At 35.7% G+C, this 21,617-nt stretch overlaps 1 protein-coding gene across 1 annotated transcript in view; it reads left to right on the top strand.

Moving 5' to 3' along the window:
* Positions 1–21,617, top strand: part of LOC136246543 (uncharacterized) — a 96,166-nt gene that overhangs the window by 56,005 nt on the left and 18,544 nt on the right. Inside the window, exons 12-26 of the mRNA XM_066038040.1 lie at positions 368–434; positions 1,039–1,107; positions 4,798–4,933; positions 4,997–5,119; positions 5,212–5,281; positions 5,375–5,477; positions 5,900–5,967; positions 9,643–9,769; positions 9,916–10,007; positions 10,920–11,031; positions 14,847–15,003; positions 15,061–15,142; positions 16,293–16,359; positions 16,414–16,517; positions 20,864–20,993. Of these exons, the coding sequence (XP_065894112.1) occupies positions 368–434; positions 1,039–1,107; positions 4,798–4,933; positions 4,997–5,119; positions 5,212–5,281; positions 5,375–5,477; positions 5,900–5,967; positions 9,643–9,769; positions 9,916–10,007; positions 10,920–11,031; positions 14,847–15,003; positions 15,061–15,142; positions 16,293–16,359; positions 16,414–16,517; positions 20,864–20,993 (1,507 nt within the window). The remainder of the gene's footprint in view (positions 1–367; positions 435–1,038; positions 1,108–4,797; positions 4,934–4,996; positions 5,120–5,211; positions 5,282–5,374; positions 5,478–5,899; positions 5,968–9,642; positions 9,770–9,915; positions 10,008–10,919; positions 11,032–14,846; positions 15,004–15,060; positions 15,143–16,292; positions 16,360–16,413; positions 16,518–20,863; positions 20,994–21,617) is intronic.

The following is a 21,617-nucleotide window of genomic DNA, read 5'->3' as shown; positions in this document are numbered from 1 at the left end:
TCACTCTACCACATCAATACCATCACTATGAAAAGAAATATTCTGTAACATTAGGCTGTTGGCTGTACACTATGTGATGACTTTTTGATACTCATGGCTTACAATTATCATGAACGAAACAGCTACCACACTGTCACGTGAGCAAAACAGTTGCCATGCTCCTTATTTATTAGTGATTTTTTACATCTTGAGCAAAGTTACGTGTGTGAGCACATGCAAGCAAGTGCGACATTGTGCTTGGGCAAGTGTTTACATGTGATATGAGACTTGTTCCAACATTATTTTGTGTTTATAATGTAGGTATTGTAGGCATTGCTAATACATGTAGATTACAGTGACTTTACAACTTCATTTTCTCATTGCACAGCATCTTGTCACTTGCTAGTAGAGGCATGGGGAACACAACTATTGAAACTTTTGATGCAGTAATTCAGGTAGTGATACGTATATGCGGTTTGTTTATCTATAAGTCATCATGACAATAACCTCAAGTATACATGTGACTTGTTGACCTTTACATATGTGACTGGGCCTATAAAAACAAGGCATCTGTGCACAGAAAATTTGTCTACTCATAAAGAGTTAGAATTAAATAAATTGATTTTAATAAATTTAGCTGAAAACAATTCTCCCTGTAGAGAGCTCAGCTTTAATAAGTTAATTTTTAGAGTGTTCAGCTGCTGTACAATTTAGGTAAATGTAATGCCGAATCTAAGTGAGTCATGGAGGAGCAACACAAATTCACCTGAATTGTTGGTATTAAAATTTTTGCCATCACAGTTATTTGTTAGCCACCACCTTTGATTTCAAAACATTTTTCACCCTGGCTTTCTTGGAAGAACTGCACCCTTTTTATAGTTTGGCTGTCTTGGTTTAGTAAAGCATTATGGTACATTTGTCATGGTGTTTCACTTTAATCTGCCACAGTTCTACGTAAACATTGCAAAGAGGCTGGTCCACCCTGTTTGGTTTGGGGTATAGTTTTGTGTTATACATAGCACATTACTACCTGACTGTTTGTATTGTTGTACACTTTAGAACATTTCATCCACCATTGACAATTTGCTGGATGGTTCAAATGAAGTATCATTTGAAGTTGCAAGAGATGTACGTAAGATAAACACATGACCCTACATAAGTATGAGCATGTGTTTAAGTATGTAGTATGTAGTATGTAGTACGTATGTTACAGTATGTAAGTGATATCAGTGAGTATTCATGAAGGTGTTTTTCAAGGTACGTATATACTAAAATGCGTGGGCAGTCAATAACGTTTCATGGTTAGTACCAGCTATTACTCCACTACACTGTTATATAACAAGAGTCCAGGAAACTGGTAAACAACCCAGCTACATTATTAAATTGCACAAAACCTGACCTTCACAATTCCGTGATCATGCAATTAAAATAATATAGATACGCTGACATGATATTAGTATTGCAATACAGCTGGAGTATCACAATATTCCAATAAATTATATTGCACATCACTAATCAGTATAAATGGAAACCACATTAATACAGACAGGTTTAAGATTTTAATGGTTGTAATACTGTAACAGGTTTTAATACAGGTTTTCTCTATTTGCTAGGACATTTATTCTGATCACAATGAAATGTAAAGCCACAGAAGTATATTATCTGTGGTAAAATCCTAAACTACACAAATGCAAAATACATATACGTACGTACTTGCATATGTAACTACAATTGCGACTGTAATACACTGTATGTTAAATATTAAATTTTGAACCTAACACACACTCTTTGCAATGGCAGGTGGTACAACACAACATTACAATAATAGTATGACTGGCTGCCGGTTACATATATTTTACTACAAGTACAAGGAAAAATTAGAAATTTTAAGTTTGATTAGAAATAAATATGGTGGGACAAGGAAGGTTCTCTTACAACCTGAAAATACTGTACACTAGAGAATGTTTAATCACTACTTTTGTTTATGCCCTTGTCTACTGGTATATTATCAGCTAGGGTAGGTGACCTCCCTTGTCTACCGGTATATTATCAGCTAGGGTAGGTGACCTCCCTTGTCTACTGGTATATTATCAGCTAGGGTAGGTGACCTCCCTTGTCTACTGGTATACTATCAGCTAGGGTAGGTGACCTCCCTTGTCTACTGGTATATTATCAGCTATGGTAGGTGACCTCCCTTGTCTACCGGTATATTATCAGCTAGGGTAGGTGACCTCCCTTGTCTACTGGTATATTATCAGCTAGGGTAGGTGACCTCCCTTGTCTACTGGTATACTATCAGCTAGGGTAGGTGACCTCCCTTGTCTACTGGTATATTATCAGGGGTAGGTGACCTCCCTTGTCTACTGGTATATTATCAGCTATGGTAGGTGACCTCCCTTGTCTACCGGTATATTATCAGCTAGGGTAGGTGACCTCCCTTGTCTACTGGTATATTATCAGCTAGGGTAGGTGACCTCCCTTGTCTACTGGTATATTATCAGGGGTAGGTGACCTCCCTTGTCTACTGGTATACTATCAGCTAGGGTAGGTGACCTCCCTTGTCTACTGGTATATTATCAGGGGTAGGTGACCTCCCTTGTCTACTGGTATATTATCAGGGGTAGGTGACCTCCCTTGTCTACCGGTATATTATCAGGGGTAGGTGACCCCCTTGTCTACTGGTATATTATCAGCTATGGTAGGTGACCTCCCTTGTCTACTGGTATATTATCAGCTAGGGTAGGTGACCTCCCTTGTCTACTGGTATACTATCAGCTAGGGTAGGTGACCTCCCTTGTCTACTGGTATATTATCAGGGGTAGGTGACCTCCCTTGTCTACTGGTATATTATCAGCTATGGTAGGTGACCTCCCTTGTCTACCGGTATATTATCAGCTAGGGTAGGTGACCTCCCTTGTCTACTGGTATATTATCAGCTAGGGTAGGTGACCTCCCTTGTCTACTGGTATATTATCAGGGGTAGGTGACCTCCCTTGTCTACTGGTATACTATCAGCTAGGGTAGGTGACCTCCCTTGTCTACTGGTATATTATCAGGGGTAGGTGACCTCCCTTGTCTACTGGTATATTATCAGGGGTAGGTGACCTCCCTTGTCTACCGGTATATTATCAGGGGTAGGTGACCCCCTTGTCTACTGGTATATTATCAGCTAGGGTAGGTGACCTCCCTTGTCTACTGGTATATTATCAGCTAGGGTAGGTGACCTCCCTTGTTTACTGGTATATTATCAGGGGTAGGTGACCTCCCTTGTCTACTGGTATATTATCAGCTAGGGTAGGTGACCTCCCTTGTCTACTGGTATATTATCAGCTAGGGTAGGTGACCTCCCTTGTTTACTGGTATATTATCAGGGGTAGGTGACCTCCCTTGTCTACTGGTATATTATCAGGGGTAGGTGACCTCCCTTGTTTCACTAGTTGTAATTCAACTTAAAATTCCTCATTAAAGTTTCCTTGTACTTGTTTGTTTACTTTTTGTCACATAATTATGGCTGGTGAATCATGCATGATCCATCAAATGAAATAATGTTCTGTATCTTAAGGTGCATCCTAACTATCAATTTCTGAAGTGACCAATATGCTTCATTTTCAGCTATGCTTAGCCCATTATGCTGTGTTACAAATGAAGAACAGTACCTCTGCATTCAGTCCAGTCAGTACATTTACAAAGTTACAAATGTAGGGAAGCCATCACACCACTGTGAATCAACACGTTATCCTACCAGCAAAGAGAAATTGGACGCAATAGAAGACATACCTAATTGCATTGTATGACATATGACAATATGCAATACCTTCATGGTGCCTTGGAAGTATTGGTTAGGTACAACCAGTACTACCAAAAACCCTTTCAAAAGGTTCCTACAAAAAAAATTTTAAATCTTTATTTTGGGACATTTTTACTGCCTAACTAACTGACTGGCTGAATTACTCACTCACTCACTCACTCACTCACTCACTCACTCACTCACTCACTCACTCACTCACTCACTCACTCACTCACTCACTCACTCACTCACTCACTCACTCACTCACTCACTCACTCACTCACTCACTCACTCACTCACTCACTCACTCACTCACTTACTCACTAAAAAAATGTTTTCAGACTGTTTAAACCCAATAATGGCTGAACCTATGGGCTTGATTTTTGTACTGTTAGACATTACTTCAACCCAATAGGTGCTTTTCAGCATTGGGCTGGTTTCTGGTCTTTTTTTTTTTTAAGTGCAATCCTCCATGATACAGTACATACTACCATATTGTATGATACATAATGTGAGCCTCTGGTTTTCATGTTTAATGCCATTAGCTATGGTAATGTACGAGGGTATGTGTGAAATTATGTTATGGACAACAGTAATGTAAATGTAATACTTATGTAGTTACCAGGGCTGAAAACACAGTGACCAATAGAAGAGGTGCATTTAGAATGATACTTGCATATTTGAAATTCTTGCTAATTCTAATGGGGCCAGGTCAAGAGTGATTTTGTATCAATATGTTGGAAGTTTATTAATATAAAAATTTATTTCTGCATTTTGTGAATGACAGAATTTGAGGCTATCTTCAGGGAATCATTTATTTGTGAACATTTATTGGGATTATATGCTCCCAGGCCCCCACGTCTGGGATTGGCTGTTGTTTCAATTTGAAATAAACAATTGCAGTTGAGAAAAAAGTTTTGTGCGCATATATAATACATTTACAGATATCAGTAACCATTTAATGTTAGCAGATCAATATGGTAGTAGTTGTTTAAAATATTGATGATATCTAATGTAAAATAATTATCCAGATGCAGTTGCCAGTTGGTGAAGATTTATTACAAAACATTGAAAACTTTGCCGTAGCAATTGGTGAGGTCCTTACTGCTGCCATCTCTACTAATACTACTAATGAAACTAGTAGGACTATTGAGAGAGAAAACATTGGTATGTATGTAGTAGCTAGATGTATTTTGTAATAACACTGATAACTTTTTGTGTTTCATGTAGTTCTCAATGCTCAGTTACCATCAGAAGACATAAATTTGATAACTGATATAATATTTCCACTGACTAGTGATACTCAGGTCACTATACCAGCTGGTGCCATCATACATCAAAGAAGTGTGGAAGGTACATAGTAACAATGTACACTTGCATTCACATACGTGCAATTATACTAGTGTACAGCTTGTTTATGACATACTTTTGACTTTATATTATAGATACTATTGTACCAGTGGTGAGCTTTGTTGTCGATAACTTACAAAGATATCTCGTGGATGAGATTGCAATGTAAGCTAGTATATTTTGTACTCTGAAATATTCCTATATGCACATCAAACATATGTGCTCACATACTTACTGCAAAAAAAATTTTCACCTTAGTGGAGATAAACGATTTGCTGCTAGTATGATCTTATCTAGTCAGATCTCAAATGAAGTGATACAACTACCACCCAACAGTACTGTACTGTTGAGATTTGATAATGTAAGATTGTGAAGCAGTATTGAAATACCATGAAAATTTAATGTTGATATAAATATTAGTGATGAAAGTACTTTATTTATTAATAGTTTAAATTCCTTGTACATATTTTATGTTTATAAGAGCTAATCTTCACTCTGTACAATGTGAAGGCTACCACAGAAAAGATTTGTTGCTTTTATTAATAATCAGGTGCAAACAAGCTTGTTATAACTTGGGACATTATTTTACCACTTAAATAAAGGCTTCATTCTAATCATATTTGTTGAGTAACTGCAGTTGATAGCCTAGATAACTGTGCTATAATCACTTTGCTTGGATGTACGTAATAGTTTTGATGCATCATGAAAATTGTAATACATAGTTTCTGGAGAGCTGGGTTTATTAGCTGAGCTTGATTTAGTAAAACATTTTTTTCTTATTAGTTTCCTAATGCTAGTAAACTCACTAACTTCCAGTGTGCATTTTGGGATTTCAACCTGAGAGATGTGAAGTAAGTTGAACTACTTAGCTACATGTACGTACATATAAGGTACAGTATGCACACTTAACAGAACACTTTTCATCATGGTAAAGAAACATAATAGCCACATACTAATGAACAGAAATACTGACAAGTGTGCCACATAAAACTAGTGGTTCCACATACTGTGAATAGTTTATGCAGGTATCAAACGGTACGGTAGTACCGTTTAAGTAGAGATCACCTCGAAAATTTCATGCATTGCCCAAAATCCTGCTTTCAGAAATCATTCTAAAGACATTTACACGATGAAAGTCACCTTTACGGAATAGTACTAGTCCATATAATATATAATACAGCATTAAATATAACAAAACACTTACATGTGACTGGATATAGAATTTTTTTTAAATTGCCAAAACTCGAATTTTAGTCGCACTGCCTCACTGCCTGACCACAGTCGCAAGGCTAGAGGCCAAACAAAGCAGCGCACGGTCACCATTTTACGCCACAGTAACAAACTTACCAGTAGGATGTGCCTTTTGGGGTTCCGATGAGTGTAGGCCTCTGCGCCTTGTCTTTTCTTTTATCTTCAATCAGGTTACTGGTCTTCTTCATCCAACAAAACCATATCGAGGTGTTTATTTTCCATATCAGCACTTTCTTTCAGCAGCATATTTAAGCGCCATAGAATTATTTCAGAGCTGGATTTCAGAAGCGCTTCAGTCCGGGCGTTACTATAAGAGATACACTACCTAGATATCTGCAACTTCACGATTGGGATCCTGTTCAATATAGGTTCGAGACCAAGCCCATCAAATAAAGATCTAATAGCAATAGAGTATGGAGACCCCACCTCTTATCAATCTAGTTATTTACTTACAGGTTTTTGCAATTGAATTCGTCGCCTTTGCGATTGAATTCGTCCCGTTTGCAATTGAATTCGTCGGTATTGCAATTGAATTCGTCCCGTTTGCAATTGAATTTGTCCCGTTTGCAATTGAATTCGTCGGTTTTGCAATTGAATTAGTCGGTTTTGCAGTTGAATTAGTCGGTTTTGCAATAGAATTCGTCACATTTGCATTACAATTCGTCATAAACAAAACGGCTCCAAGAAACCAACCCGTTCATTAAGAGATGAACTATTTATGCCTTGGAGAGTTACACTTGCGACACTAGAAAGTAATTGGAGCTGGTAGTACGCGAAGTTGATAGCTGTCTGACAAGTTAATTAACTTTCTCGCGAGTGACCACACCCATCGCGAATGGCGTAGTAGAGTTTGGAATGTTGCTGGATAGGCTGTAGAAAAAGAATTATTGCCTTATAAAGAGTTGTTTACTGCTGTTGTACTTGAACAAGTTCTTGTAGCAGCTGCTACATCATGTTTTCGTGTTTCCTCCAGCTGCCATTCTTGTTACGGACGAATTTAACTGCAAAAGCGACGAATTCAATTGCAAAACCGATGAATTCAATTGCAAACGGGACGAATTCAATTGCAAAAGCGACGAACTCAATTGCAAACGGGACGAATTCAATTGCAAAGTCGCCGAATTCAATTGCAAAAACCTGTAACAGTAAACAATATCACCTCACTCTTTATTGGTCTAGCTAGCTGCACACCTCTTGTCTGACTCGAGATATACTCTAATACAACAGTCACTCTAATACAACAGTCATGTATGATAGAACAGTTACAAGTTACATTGGTCTGGTAGACATATAAGCAAACACAAGTATATTACACTATTGTTCTAAAGGAGACAGGTGCCCCTCAGCAACAGCAAGGTCAACAGCTGAAGACACACAAGGACACTTGGATCTAGAATGTAATTCCTTGATACACATTAATGGAGATCACAGCAAGGAGAACCCCAAATTACAGCGAAGCCAGCCCATAACCACAGAATATAAGGGACTCCACTTCTCACTGAGCAAATGGGCAAGATGTTTATAAATAATAGTTATACAGGCACAATGTGGAGTCTATGAAATTTATAAACCCGAAGACCCGGGCTGTTGTAGCGCACAAGCGAAGCGAGGGCACTACTAAGGGCCTGAGGGTTTATAAATTTCATAGACTCCACATTGTGCCCATATAATTGTTTTAGACTTTATTTCACATTACACTCAGATTACTTACCTCATCCACGGCTGTTTCTGCTGTTGGCTCGGCAAAAGTGGCTGGTTTTCTTATGATAATACTAGCGCCATGGCAACTATACATCCTCACGTGACAAAATAATCATGCTTGTTAAATCACCGCACGTGAACAATGCATTGCGATTGGACAAACCGGATTCTGAGCATATGTTATATTGTGCCTGAAGGCGTGGAGTATATTAGAAAACAAGGTGGAGTATATGACATTTATTACCCACCCAAAACAGCCTAAATAGAGTCTAAGTGATGCATGATGGTATCCGTCTTCCCCATAATATGTACCTACAGATGTGGAAAATACAAATGAACTAACACAAGTTACATTGTAGCTAGCTGTGCCACAACAAAAAAACTAAGGGAACTAGTAGTGAAACAAGAGATAAATGATGGTGTTACAGCATAGCTCAGTGTACTAGGGATTATTTATAAAGCTCCTAGCTTACACTAATACATATATCTAAATATGAATTAATTTTGCATACCTTTACCCTAAGCGAATAAACATTGTTATAGGTTCTCTGGTGGGGATTCTTATGTATACGTACTTGTATGTACATTATATAACATCAAACTGTATAAACAAGCAAGTACACAGGTTCAGTGTTGGTAGTAGGCTTAAGTGCAGTATAAAATTATCTATTATTCTTTCTGACAATTCTTTTTCTATGCATTTCTTATTTTCAAAGTTATTCCCAAAAGTTTCCTGGAATGATTACTGAAAGAGAGCAAGCTACATAACATTTGGTTGTCTGTTTTGGTGACTGATCTATTAGTGTATCTCGATTTTTTGTACCGATTTTTTGCTAACAGTATTTGAGGATATATCTTCATAAAAATGTGAAACTTTCAATTATTTATTCTTGAAGATCATCCTTTTTTTCTGGCATTATTCCTGATTCTTTCTACAATTATTTTTGAAATTATTCTGATGTAAAATACACATGCCTAATGGTAATTATCAGTGTTGGGAGTAACGCGTTACTTATGTAATGCGCTACGTAATATTATTACTTTTGTGGTAACTAAGTAATATAATGCAATACGCTATGAAAACAGGTAATATAACTCAAGTTACTTCACTTACAAATGTAATACATTACCTAAGTAATATAGTTACTGTAACGAATCTAATATTACGTAGTACTATTACTACAAGTAACGAAGTTACTAATCTCGTTAGTGATCCACTGAGTAATGCTTAGCCACAACAAAGTAATGATGCCTTTGGAATGAAGCCTACTGAATGAAGCTTATTTACCAGCTTCTTACTCATAAGCAAGATTTGCACATTGTCCAACAACACAATCATGTCACGTGATAAAGTGGTAGTTTCACACGTGACAGCTTAAGGCTGTGGACACAAAGTAATTATGTAATATTATTATAGTTACTTTATTTTATGGGTAATATGTAACTGTAACTAAATAGTTCAGTTGCAAGTAATATGTAATATGTAACTTTTACAAAGTAACTTGCCCAACACTGGTAATTATACACACAATTTAAAACCATAAGAAATGTCTTGCTGTTATTTTTGTACACAGTGGTCAAACAATTGGAGGATGGTCTACTGAGGGTATCATACAGGATAGTAATCCAGGACTACCTGTATTGTGTAATACTACACATCTAACAAGTTTTGCTGTACTTGTGAGTAGTGGAAAAGGACAAGTATGTACCTCAATTGTTTACATACATAACACCTACAGATTATGAAGATAGACACCATTTCTTGGCTTGTGAACACTATAGTATTATATAATTAGATTTTTTAACTTTACTGTTGCAGTGTACTGCTTTTGTTCCTCCACATTTAGGGATCCCTGTCACTTCGTATAGTCAGTTATATTGGATGTGGTATATCTATTGTGTGTCTAATAGTGACCATCATTACTATAATAGTATGGAGGTTAGTCTTAATTGTTCCTTTAAAATGTACAAATGTCATTATGATTTTTATTTTCTGGGTGTGTATGTGCATATGTATGTGTGTGTGACCATATCTATGAAAACCTGTGCATTTTTCAAATTCTTGTTTATTAAATATTTATAATATACTTAGTCAAGTGTATGCTCAAGCAAAGTTTTGGTCTCACATGTCAATAACCTTGGGAGTTACAGTGATAAAAAGTGGCAAACACAGAAAAGTTGATTTGTGCAGCAAGAATAGGGAAATTAAATTACAGGCACTCGCTAAAACAGTTGTAACGTACAAGCACAATCACATACAGAGTTGAAATGTGTGCCGTCGTGTTCACCGTGAATAGAGGAATTGATTACTGGGTAATCTTTTCCACTTTCTTTACTTACATATGTACAAAGGCAAAAACAGTAAAGAAAGATCAATCATGTACGTAACTATTGTTTTAATGCGATATAAACAAGTATCCATAACTTGTGTATCCATAAGCGTATTGCAATGAAATAAATATTTTCGAACTCCTCTTGAGTAGGCAAATGAAGGTTTTTATTGTTAAACTTTTCCTTTACAATCAAAGCATTCAAAAAATTTTAAAATATGCGAATATTTCACCCAGCTTTACTGAAAATTTGGCCTTGTCTAGTTGTATCGGGTTTTCCCATATCTGCTCACATAATATTATGTACATACTCATGTACAGTAATTTAATGGGTATATACACTATAGATGCTTTGATTGGTCTATACATAATTGAGAAAAAGGATGCAATATACAATTGCATCAACTGTACATGTATACTTTATGCTCTTGTGCAGCAGTTTGTTGCAGCCGTGTAGTATGCCAATTGTATGTATTTGCTTTCTTTTTGTTTATTTATGCAATCATCTGCATTTATTTTAGAAAAAAGGCATTTAAAAAGAAGCATCACTTGGTACATCTAAACCTCTCCATTGTTCTCCTCTTAGCTTTGTTGGTATTTGTCAGTGGAATAGAAACTGCTAGTAACAACACAGTAAGTGTGTGGTATTGTTACATACATGTGCAAATACTGTATTATTATTATTATTATATTGTGTTAAGTACAGAACTCAGATTGAGTATTATATGTACAAATTTGCAATGTTGTTCTTAAATTGATTAAAAGATTCTGCTTTAACCACCGATGATGGTAAACTGTTCCACATAGTAATAGTTGATGGAAAAAATGAGAATTTGTAGGAGTCAACTCTGGTACACAGTTGAGTATACAGTATGTGAGTCTGCCTTCAAAATCAAGGCATGTGAGCACAAACTACACCCCATCACTCAGCAGGTCATATCTCAGTACTGGAATGGATTATTAAGTATTTTGTGACTTGTATTGTTGACTGGATCTGCAAAATTACACATTTGTGCATTTTAAAATTCCATATTATGTAATCTACTTAGCCAAGTGTATGCTCTGGCTAAGTTTCAGCCTCGTCAATAACTTTGCAAGTTACAACCCTACAAAGTAACAACAACAGAAAAATCGATTTTTACAGCAAGTATAGGGAAAATAAATTACAGGTGCTTACTACAACAGTTGTAACTTACAAGCAGAGTGACACAGATAGTTGAAATTTGCACTGTCATGTTGAGTTTTTCTTGTATCACCATTCTTCACTACATACAAAGGTGAAATTAGGAAAGAAAAATCGATCACATACTAGCACTTTGCCATGATGTAAACAATGACAATAACTTACATGTTCTTGTGTCTACTGCAACTCCTCTTGATAGGAGAATAAGATGACATTCAGGATTTTTTTGTAGACCCTTTTCACTAAAAAAAGCATTCAAAAAATTTACAGATTTTCAGGTATTTATTCACCCATTGTATACAATGCTGATTGTGTTGGGTATTTGCAGATCCAGTCACATAAATTATTTCCATTAAGGGCTAAAAATTACATGGCCAACACAATGGCATAAAAAATTATGAGTCATGAAGGTTTTGAAAATTTTTTGTAAATTTTTATGTGCCAACATTCCCTGTTTTTGCAGGCCTGCTCACCTACAGAAGAGTGTGGTTTGAGCAAGTAGGTTTGGGTTTCTGTAAAGATGTTAAGATGTTGGCACATATGGTTGTATGTTAAAATATGGTGCATTTATGTAGAGCCAGTTTGTTTTAACAACCAAATAAAAATGCTTAGGACTTTCACCACCATTACATGTACATAATACTTGTACGTAGGCACTTTTCAAACAATGCTAGTTCCAAGAATAATAGTAAAGAAAACAAATCCACTTTCCCTACTAAAATAATCATACATTACTACATTTTCAAGTTGACGTTTTAAGTTTGTATTTACTATTTACAGTTGTAAGGGAATTAAGGTACTCTGTATAGCTTACAATCATTCTGTATAAAACATTCAAGACTAATTTTAGCAATTGCAAGTGCTAATAAAGAATCCAAACCAGCATTGGTACATAGTCCAGTAAATAATTCCTCTCCTCTGTAACTTACAGTAATTGTCTGAAAGCCTTGATTCTCTAAACACCAAATGTAACAACTGCTCAACCATGTACTTGTCACCAGTCATGTATGTTGTATTACAGCAATTGATCAAAGGCATGTATATAAATCAATAGGCTTCACAAATTTATTTATTTCATCACTTCTCTCTATCTCTAGAAAAAAAGTTTTCAGAAAACTGTACTGTGTGTAGATATGTATAAACGGCTAATAGTATGGTGTGTGGAGGGTCAAAAGCTGCCACCAGTGTTATAAAACAGTTGTATCCCAGAATACATGTTGCTAAGCATCACTTTTAGGCTACACAGTCTAGTGATTAATTAAAGCTCAATGCAAAATATGAATTTACAATGCTAGCATTAAGCTACATAATTAAGACTATTTCATTTTTAGAATAACCAGTTGCACACTAAATAACTCACTGAATGGGAAGCAGTACAGTGACTAAACCATCAGTTCACCATGCACTCATTTGTGCAAACTAAATACCAATAATATGTTGACAAACGACCAAGACAGTAACATGATTCTGTAGACACAGTTCTCTTACCTTCTGTTTTTGTACTGCAAATATAGTTTCCTTTGATCTGCACGTGCTCCATACCACAAAAGAATCCATAACACACCTATTCAGTTTGTATATGATTTATAAATCTGGCTATCAACCTTCGGGTGTTCTTTTACAAATCAGATACACACCTCATACAATAGGTGTGTCATACTATTAAACGGTACGGTCTTACTGTTTAAGTAGGAATCCAGGTGAAATTTTCGTGTGCCGCCAAATTTTCGCCTTTAAAAATCATCTTAGAGATATCTTATGAAACAAAAATCACCTTTACAGAATAGTACTAGTCTATATAGTACATAAAACAGCATTAAATACAACAAAACGCTTACAGGTGGCCGGATATAATTTTTTTTTAAATCGCCAAAACTCGAATTTTAGACTCACTACCTCACTGCCTCACTCACTGACCACAGTCACAAGCCTAGAGCCCAAACGAAGCAGCGCACGGCCACCATTTTACGCCACAATTACAAACTCACCAGTGAGATGTGCCTTTTGGGGTTCCGACGAGTGTGTGCCCTCTGCGCCTTGTCTTTTCTTTTATCTTCAATCAGGCTGTTTGTCTTCTTCTTCATCCAATGAAACCATATCGAGGTGTTAGTTTTCCGTATCAACACTTTCTTTAAACTGCATAAATAGACACCACAAAATTATTTAAGACGCTTAGACTACGCTACTGTACGGAGGAATAGATTATATTCCTACTGATATAATCTATGACGGAGGGTAATGTACGGAGGTACTCAGTGGTATTGGATAGCTTCACGATAGGTCACAAGATCACGCCCATTCTTCATTCTACGCATTATCGATCTATCGATTGAAACCACGATGACACACCCCTTTCACTAGCTGTATTTCAGACTAGCTGTATTTCAGTGACCACACACCTTCAATTTGGAAGGCTGACTCAACATACTCTATAATCGATCAAAACCATGCCCCTTTTTTGGCAAGCGCACATCTTGCAGGCTGCCTCGAGATACTCTAACACAGCAGTCACCCTAATAGAACAGTCACATGTTTATAGCTAGCCGTATGCCTTAACAAACAACTAAACAAACTAGTATATTAAAAATTATAAATTTAAAAATAAAGTAGGAATCCAAACGATAAAAAGTAGTGAAACAAGAGAAGAACAATGGTAGCTATTACAGCATAGCTCGGTGGGAAATTCCTACTTTGGCATTGAATGCAAAATAATGGCTATATCATGCCAAAGTAGGGATTTCCCACCGAGCTATGCTGTAATAGCTACCATTGTTCTTCTCTTGTTTCACTACTTTTTATCATTTGGATTCCAACTTTATTTTTAAATTTATAATTTTTAATATATTTAACATAACCATTCAGCCATTATTTATTGGAGAGGCACCATGTATATACATACAAGACAAAACTGGTTACATACTGTAAAAATGAAATGTGTACTGCATGCCAAAATGTCATGATATACACACACCAATTATACCAATTAGTTTGTATATTGTGACATTTTGGTGTGTCAGACACACTTCATTTTGTACACTGTACTGTTTACTACATATTTATAAGTACTCACAAAAGATTTTTGTGTTTGCATAGTTGCCATAGAGTGAATATGTGTTTTAGAGAAGCATGTTTACATGGTAATTATTTTACAAGCGATACGATAGTGAAAGCAAGTCTGAAGACAGTGATGACTACACAATTTAAATTTGAATGATCTACATACATACAAATGTAACATCTTTGTTATTGATGCTTGCTGCTCTAGCCTGGCTGTATATTTGTCACAATACTACTACACTACTTCTTCCTGGCTGTATTTTCTTGGTCGCTATGTGAAGGGATGATGGTCTTTACATTGTTTACTAAACCATTCTACGAGGGATTCTTTCACCAAATGAGCTTCTATCTGATTGTTGGTTGGGGTAGGTACATTATTCTCTATCTTATAAAGTACTAATCACTTACATAATGACCCACAGGTCTTCCTATTCCAATAGTGGTAATATCAGTTGCTGCATCACATGACAATTATGGACTATACTATAATGAGGAGAGATGGGCGTAAGTTGTGTAGATACAGTACCCGTAATGTAAAGTGCAGTACAATATCCATGCACAATGACAAATCTGAGTCTGAGGTTAAGCCAAGGGTTTTTGTTCTACTTAGATATGATTGCATTGCAAAAATCTACCCTTGACATCTTATTTATGTATTTAATAAGAAAAATACAGGCTATCGGTCTCTCATTATTAGGGATGCGCCGATTTTGCCAGCAAAATTTTTGGAAAAATACGTTGGTAAAAGCAAAGAGCAAAATGCTGAGAAATAGGTGGAAAATTGGAAAAATGGGCACCAAGGGATGGCAACTTGGCACATTTTGTATGAAAAAGATTGAGGTACTCTAATAGAACAGTCACGCATAGTATTAGGACAACATGTGTTCATAGGAAATGGTGACTTAAGATCGAGATACTCTAATAGAGCGTCACTATGTACAAAATATTCTGAGATACTGCAATTAATTTTTACTGATGCTCAGATAGAAAAATTTTGAGCAAACTACGTATTGAGCAAAATAGGTAAGAAATAAAAGAATTGCTGGAAAGAATAATAGATGGGAAAATAATCAAAATAGGCTCATTCCTACTCATTATGTCCATATCCAATTTCGTCCTGAAATGTCTTCCAGTCACAATGAGTATTCCTAAAGTGTGGACTGTAAATTTGTGCAATTACCCTTCTCTAGTTGCATATCGTGACTACAGTCAACTTTTTTATGCACTAATAAACTACATAGATACTTACATTTCCCTATTACACTTCTCTGATTGCCTAGTTGAAGTTCAAACTGTATGTGTGTACACAAAACACAAATGCTAAAATAAAAGGAAGCTACTGTAGATGATTCCAGCTTTGAGTTTAAAATGGCTAGCTGTTTTATCAATAAAGAGATGTGTGTTGCATTAGATTACATAGTTTAAAACACTTTTAGATTAGTTAAATACATAAAATAATTTTACACACAACTTCAGTGCTATGGACTTTTCTCATTATATGAACATCAGGTGGTTTTTATAACTGACATTCCACTGTATTTTGTTGTGCATGCTGGATTTGTGTTCTTGTACTGTTACATGTAGTGTAACATTGTTATGAATTGTATACAGACAACATTAACACTTTTATACTAATGCCCATGATATTTAATAGGTGTTGGATATCAGAGGATGATGGGGCAATATGGGCCTTCACTGCCCCAATGATCATTATAATACTGGTATGTACTACTGTATAATACAGTGTGAGGTGTGTGTTAATGCATCTTTCACAGGTCAATTATTTCTTTCTGGCTGTGTCAGTGTTTAAGGTATATAAAGCAAAAGTACGTCATCAGAAAATGTCAGCTGAACAAAAATCAAAATATGAAACTGCACGGTAAGTAATGGTACTGGATATAGTATGTACTACGTACCAGCCAATTATGCTGGTATAATTTAAAGCATAATAAGTGACCAAAAGCATCAAGCATAATGCCAGCATAATGCCAGCATAATAAGGACGATATTTGAAAATTTAATTAAAATGTGTAATATGCGTGCCTGAAAGAAAGCAAATATTCTCTGCCAATAGTATTATTAGTGCATTTCATATTTTAAAACTTGTAATAAAATTTATTAAACCGTTTCTTTGCTGGTTATTCACATTTTGCAGAAATAAGATAGAGATACTCTAATAGAACACTCACTACTCTAATACAGCAGTCACAAATGGCTGATATACTCTAATAAAACAGTCAGTTCTAGAGCACAATCTTGATTTTGAAAGCATAATTTTGTGCATAATACACTTAATTTTTGAGCAATGCTCAAAAGCATAAAAGATAAAATTTTGGGCATAATAGGCCAGAGCCTATTACGTATGTGTAATTGTTTGTATACAGTTTGCATACACAAAAGTGTTTAGTAACATATTACATATGTACAGTACATTAAATTAATTCCAAGATTTAATATTATGCAGAAATTCTGCACACTGTACTTCAGTAGTTCTTTGTGAGGAATGGTATTTAAAATGTGGTACATAGCCACCAGGTATTTGGAGTATTCAACATTCATCATAGACTTATGGATCTGAGATAACTCCAAGAAAGCTTTAGCACAAAACTACAGTGAAAACTCTATAATCCAATGTTGAGAAAATTGTGTCAGATTAGTGAGCATGTCAGATTATTGACGCAGTCTTACGTATATAGAAAAACAGTGGAACCTGTGTTAATGGTCACCTGAATAGAGGATATAAATACCAAAAGTCTTAATCAGCATGTGATTTTTTAAACCATATTGTCACTGCTTGAAGTATCTTAGTTTACTACAGTGGTATATCCCCAGTATATGGAACAGTTAATTGTTTGTTATTGTAGTAGTTTTTCAGTAAACCCGCATTCACTGATGTTTTACTGAGAGTTTAAAACTTAGTAAAATAATTATGTTCCATATACTTAAGTTTACTGACACTTTACGATCAGTATAACTACAGTAAGGCATCTTAACAAATTAGTAAACTAAGAACCTTCAAGCAGTGTGTAACGGTGAATGGATGTATTGTGTCATCCGGCAACAAGTGTAATAAATTCATTGCATAGACAGTACACTAGTATAGACAATGAAAAATTCTTGTACATACAAAATGTATGAAGAGTACAACTGGTGATAGAAGACTTACCCGTAGCTGTAGTGGAAGGTTTATAAGACCAAGCTGCATTCCATACTCATAATTTATGTTTATATGGGATTTTTAACATCTAATTGATAATAATATTATTCATTTGAATTATAGTGTGCATATCCTCTATTAAGCAGTCACCTTTGTGTAACAGCCATGGTCACAAGGTGCTAAATATTTTTCCATGCAGAAATATATGCACTGTGGTCTGTACTAAGTGGTCACCTGTCTAATGTGTATAATAGCCAACCAAGAATTCACCTATCTGTGCATGAACCAGCTGACACATCTTGTTGCTCCTGGTAGCAGCTGCTGTTGACATCCTTGTGACAAGTCATGGCTTTCATTAGTTGTAGTAAACCTTGTTCTACTAATTAAGCCATTGTAATCTCATACCCACTCTCACAATAAAGTAGTGCCCCCTGGTCTTCTTTTAGGACCTGACATTTTTAACCTGAATTTAATATACATGGGGAAGCTCCAGGGGTAATCCTAAGGTTTCCGGAAACCAGTCACATTCAGATCGAGATACTCTAATAGAGCAGTCAATCACTCTAATAAAGTATTGACAGTATTATTTAGAATGTAGCAAGCTATGTAGTTATAAAATTTTATTTTATTTTATCAGTGATATTAATATATAGTTAGCGGAGGGCAGTTATTCACAGCAGGCAGTAACCATTTTTTGGTCTTCACCCAAAATCTAGCTATGGTCTCAATTAGAAACTAGTTACCAAAAATCCTGGAGCCGCCTATGTATATACAACAGACTAGTATGTGACCGGATCTGCAAGAACCCCATATGTTAGCGCATTTTTGAAATACAGTTTATTACATTTTCTTTAGCCAAAGGAATAATCAACCGAAGTTTCAGCTCTAGAAGCTTTGAAGTTGTGAAGATGCAGAGCTACAAAGTGGCAACAACAGGAAAATTGATTTGTACAGTGACAATATGGAAAATAAACTACAAGCACGTAATTAAATGGTAATAACTTACGATTGCAGTCCCCTACCAAGATGAAATTTCCACCATCGAATTCTCCATGGACAGGCGAATCCGGTGCTGGGTAAGTTTTGCCTTCCAGTCCCTTTCTATGACCAGAGCGAAGACGAAAACATGAGAAAAAATGATAGCAAACTGCTTGTGCAGACTAATGGTCATAACGTCTGCCTCATTGAGAGCACTGACACAAAACAATGATTTCCAAACTCCTGGGGATCACAATGGTACCAAGGTATTTGCTGTTACCATCTTCCTTCACTTTGAAACAAGCATTCAAACAATTTTGCAGAATTTTTCGATCTCGTAAATATATTACCCATTGTGTTTTATTGTATATTATACTGTAAAATTATGCTTGCGCTAACACATGGCAGATCCGGTCACATATGTAAAGAATACTAATTTAATAATGAAGTAGTGATCCAAGCAATAAAAATAGCGAAACAAGATGTGAATGATGGCATTAGAGCAAAGCTTGGTGGGAAAACCCCTACGTTGTCATGGTACGACTATAATCTTTGCCAAAGTAGACAGTTTTACTATCATTTATCTCTTGTTTCACTACTTTATATGGCTTGGATCCCTAATTCATTTTTAATCAATAATTTTATACAGTACTAGTTTGTGTGGTTTTTTGTTATAGCATACAGTTAAGTGGGGATCCCCCAAAAGTGATGCGTGCTGCCTAAGATGCCACCTTTAAAAGTAATCCTAGAGACAAACAAACATCACCTTTACATAGTGCATCTAACATCAAATACAGTCAGGATTCTAACAAGTGTGTGTCCTCCACACTTTGTCCTTCGATCATACTGGTCATCTTCTTCTTGATGCAATGGAACCACTATATTAAGCCATTCATTTACCTTCCTTGATCAACACAGTAATTTATGCACCACAAAAAATTTTTAAGCTTTTACACTCAGTAGATATCTGTAACTTCACGAGATAATGCCCATTGAGGACCTACTGTAGGTAGTAGATTAATAATGATCAAGCATGAGAACCATACTCCTTACTAATCTATTTACCTGATCATGTTGACCATACCCCCTTATTATTGATCTAGCTACATTTATAGTGCTAGTACAATGAAAATATGAAATAGTAGCACACCCCCTAAGTAGATGAAGGCTGACTCGAGATACTCTAATACAGCAATAATCCTGATAGACCACTTGTACATATACTGTACAACATCTTTAAGGCATATTCCTCCAATAAAACACTCACTGAATATTAGATCTGAGCCTATTATGCTCACAATTTTATCTATTATTCTTTCAAGAATTTCCCAAAAAATTCTCCTAGCTATTATTCTTTTTCTATTCTTGTATCTAGCCTATTATTCCATAATAATGCTGATTAGTTTCTGTGGCTAGTTGTTTGGTTTTCAAGATGCTGCTATAAGTAGTTTTTCCAGAATAAATAGCCTAAAATGAAGTATTTTTATAGCCATAAATAGTTAAAAGAGACTTAGAATATCTGCAGTAATAATTCAAATATTCTCAATTATATTATTATCCCTTATTATTATTATCCCTTATTATTATCCATTATTATCTGTCTTATCCCTTATGCTGGCTGCAGATGATTAACATGAAACCATCTGACTGCTCTATTAGAGTATTTGAGTGTTCTATTAGAGTATATCGATCTTTTAGAGGCTTTTCAGTCAGCACTTGTATAATAATACCATCATTCTTAGTAACACCTAACTGTTTCTTCTAGCTAATCAAGAATAGACACACCCCTTACTTCCATTGATTATTCCCACGAACGTCCGATAATTCTAAAATAATGTCTGGAACCATTCTATTATATTCTGGATTTATTCTCATAAAATTGGTGACCTGATATTCTGAAAATTATGCCAGCATAATGCAGTAGGTGCAGGCCTACTGAATATCAACATTCTTCCACTGGTATTATCTTGTTGTCCTTCCCTCCCTCCTTCGACCCATCCCCCCCCCCCCCACACACACACACACACACATTTGCATATGTGTATGTAGAGTAATTCAGAAACATAACTTATTTTCAACTTTTTGTATAGTGCTGTACTGATCAGCATTCTGGCTCTTCTGCCCTTACTTGGAGGTACATGGATATTGGGATTACTGTTTCTAATTGACAGTGATTCTGAACCACTGGCCTGGATGTTCACTATATTGAATTCATTACAAGTAAGTATTATGAATCAGACAGTAACACTGACTTTTATTGAGGATGACACTTGTGCTATTTCCAAGTGTACTAAGATCAGTTTTGTGGCATAAACATGTGATTTGTTGTTTTGTTTAATAAAGATAACCTTCACACTTACCAAGGCTTCCTGTGAACTATTGTATTTATGTACGTAAATTCTATACACTTGCAATAACTGTTGTTGATAATTAGAGATGATGTCAATGATAACAGCTGAGGTAATCATAAATGTCATCATTGGTTTCTAATCTATGGACAAAGCAGTTATTTTAAAAATGTCCTAACCAAAACTGTGGGTCTTATTATGTAAACAAGTGTTAGATGTCTTATAAAACAAAAATCTTTGTAAATAAGGGCTTTCACATGTCTAAAGTAGTTAAGAAACACTGATGTTGCACTATGTGAAATGATTAGTCCACTTAGATGCTGTACTACAACAACCTACTAGGTAGGAATGTGCGATAGAATATTTGTGACCGGATCTGTGAAAACCCAACATAATGGCACAAGCCTAAATTTTCAGTATAAGCCATTGATTGCAATGGGTAAAATATTTGCATAATCGAGAAAAAAATTTGTAAAATCTTAAATGCTTTGTTCCT

The sequence above is a fragment of the Dysidea avara genome, chromosome 2, assembly GCF_963678975.1.
Source record: "Dysidea avara chromosome 2, odDysAvar1.4, whole genome shotgun sequence".
NCBI classification, from domain to species: Eukaryota; Metazoa; Porifera; class Demospongiae; order Dictyoceratida; family Dysideidae; genus Dysidea; species Dysidea avara.
The sequence above is the reverse complement of the archived record's forward strand: the minus strand, read 5'-3'. Positions and strand labels throughout refer to the sequence as shown.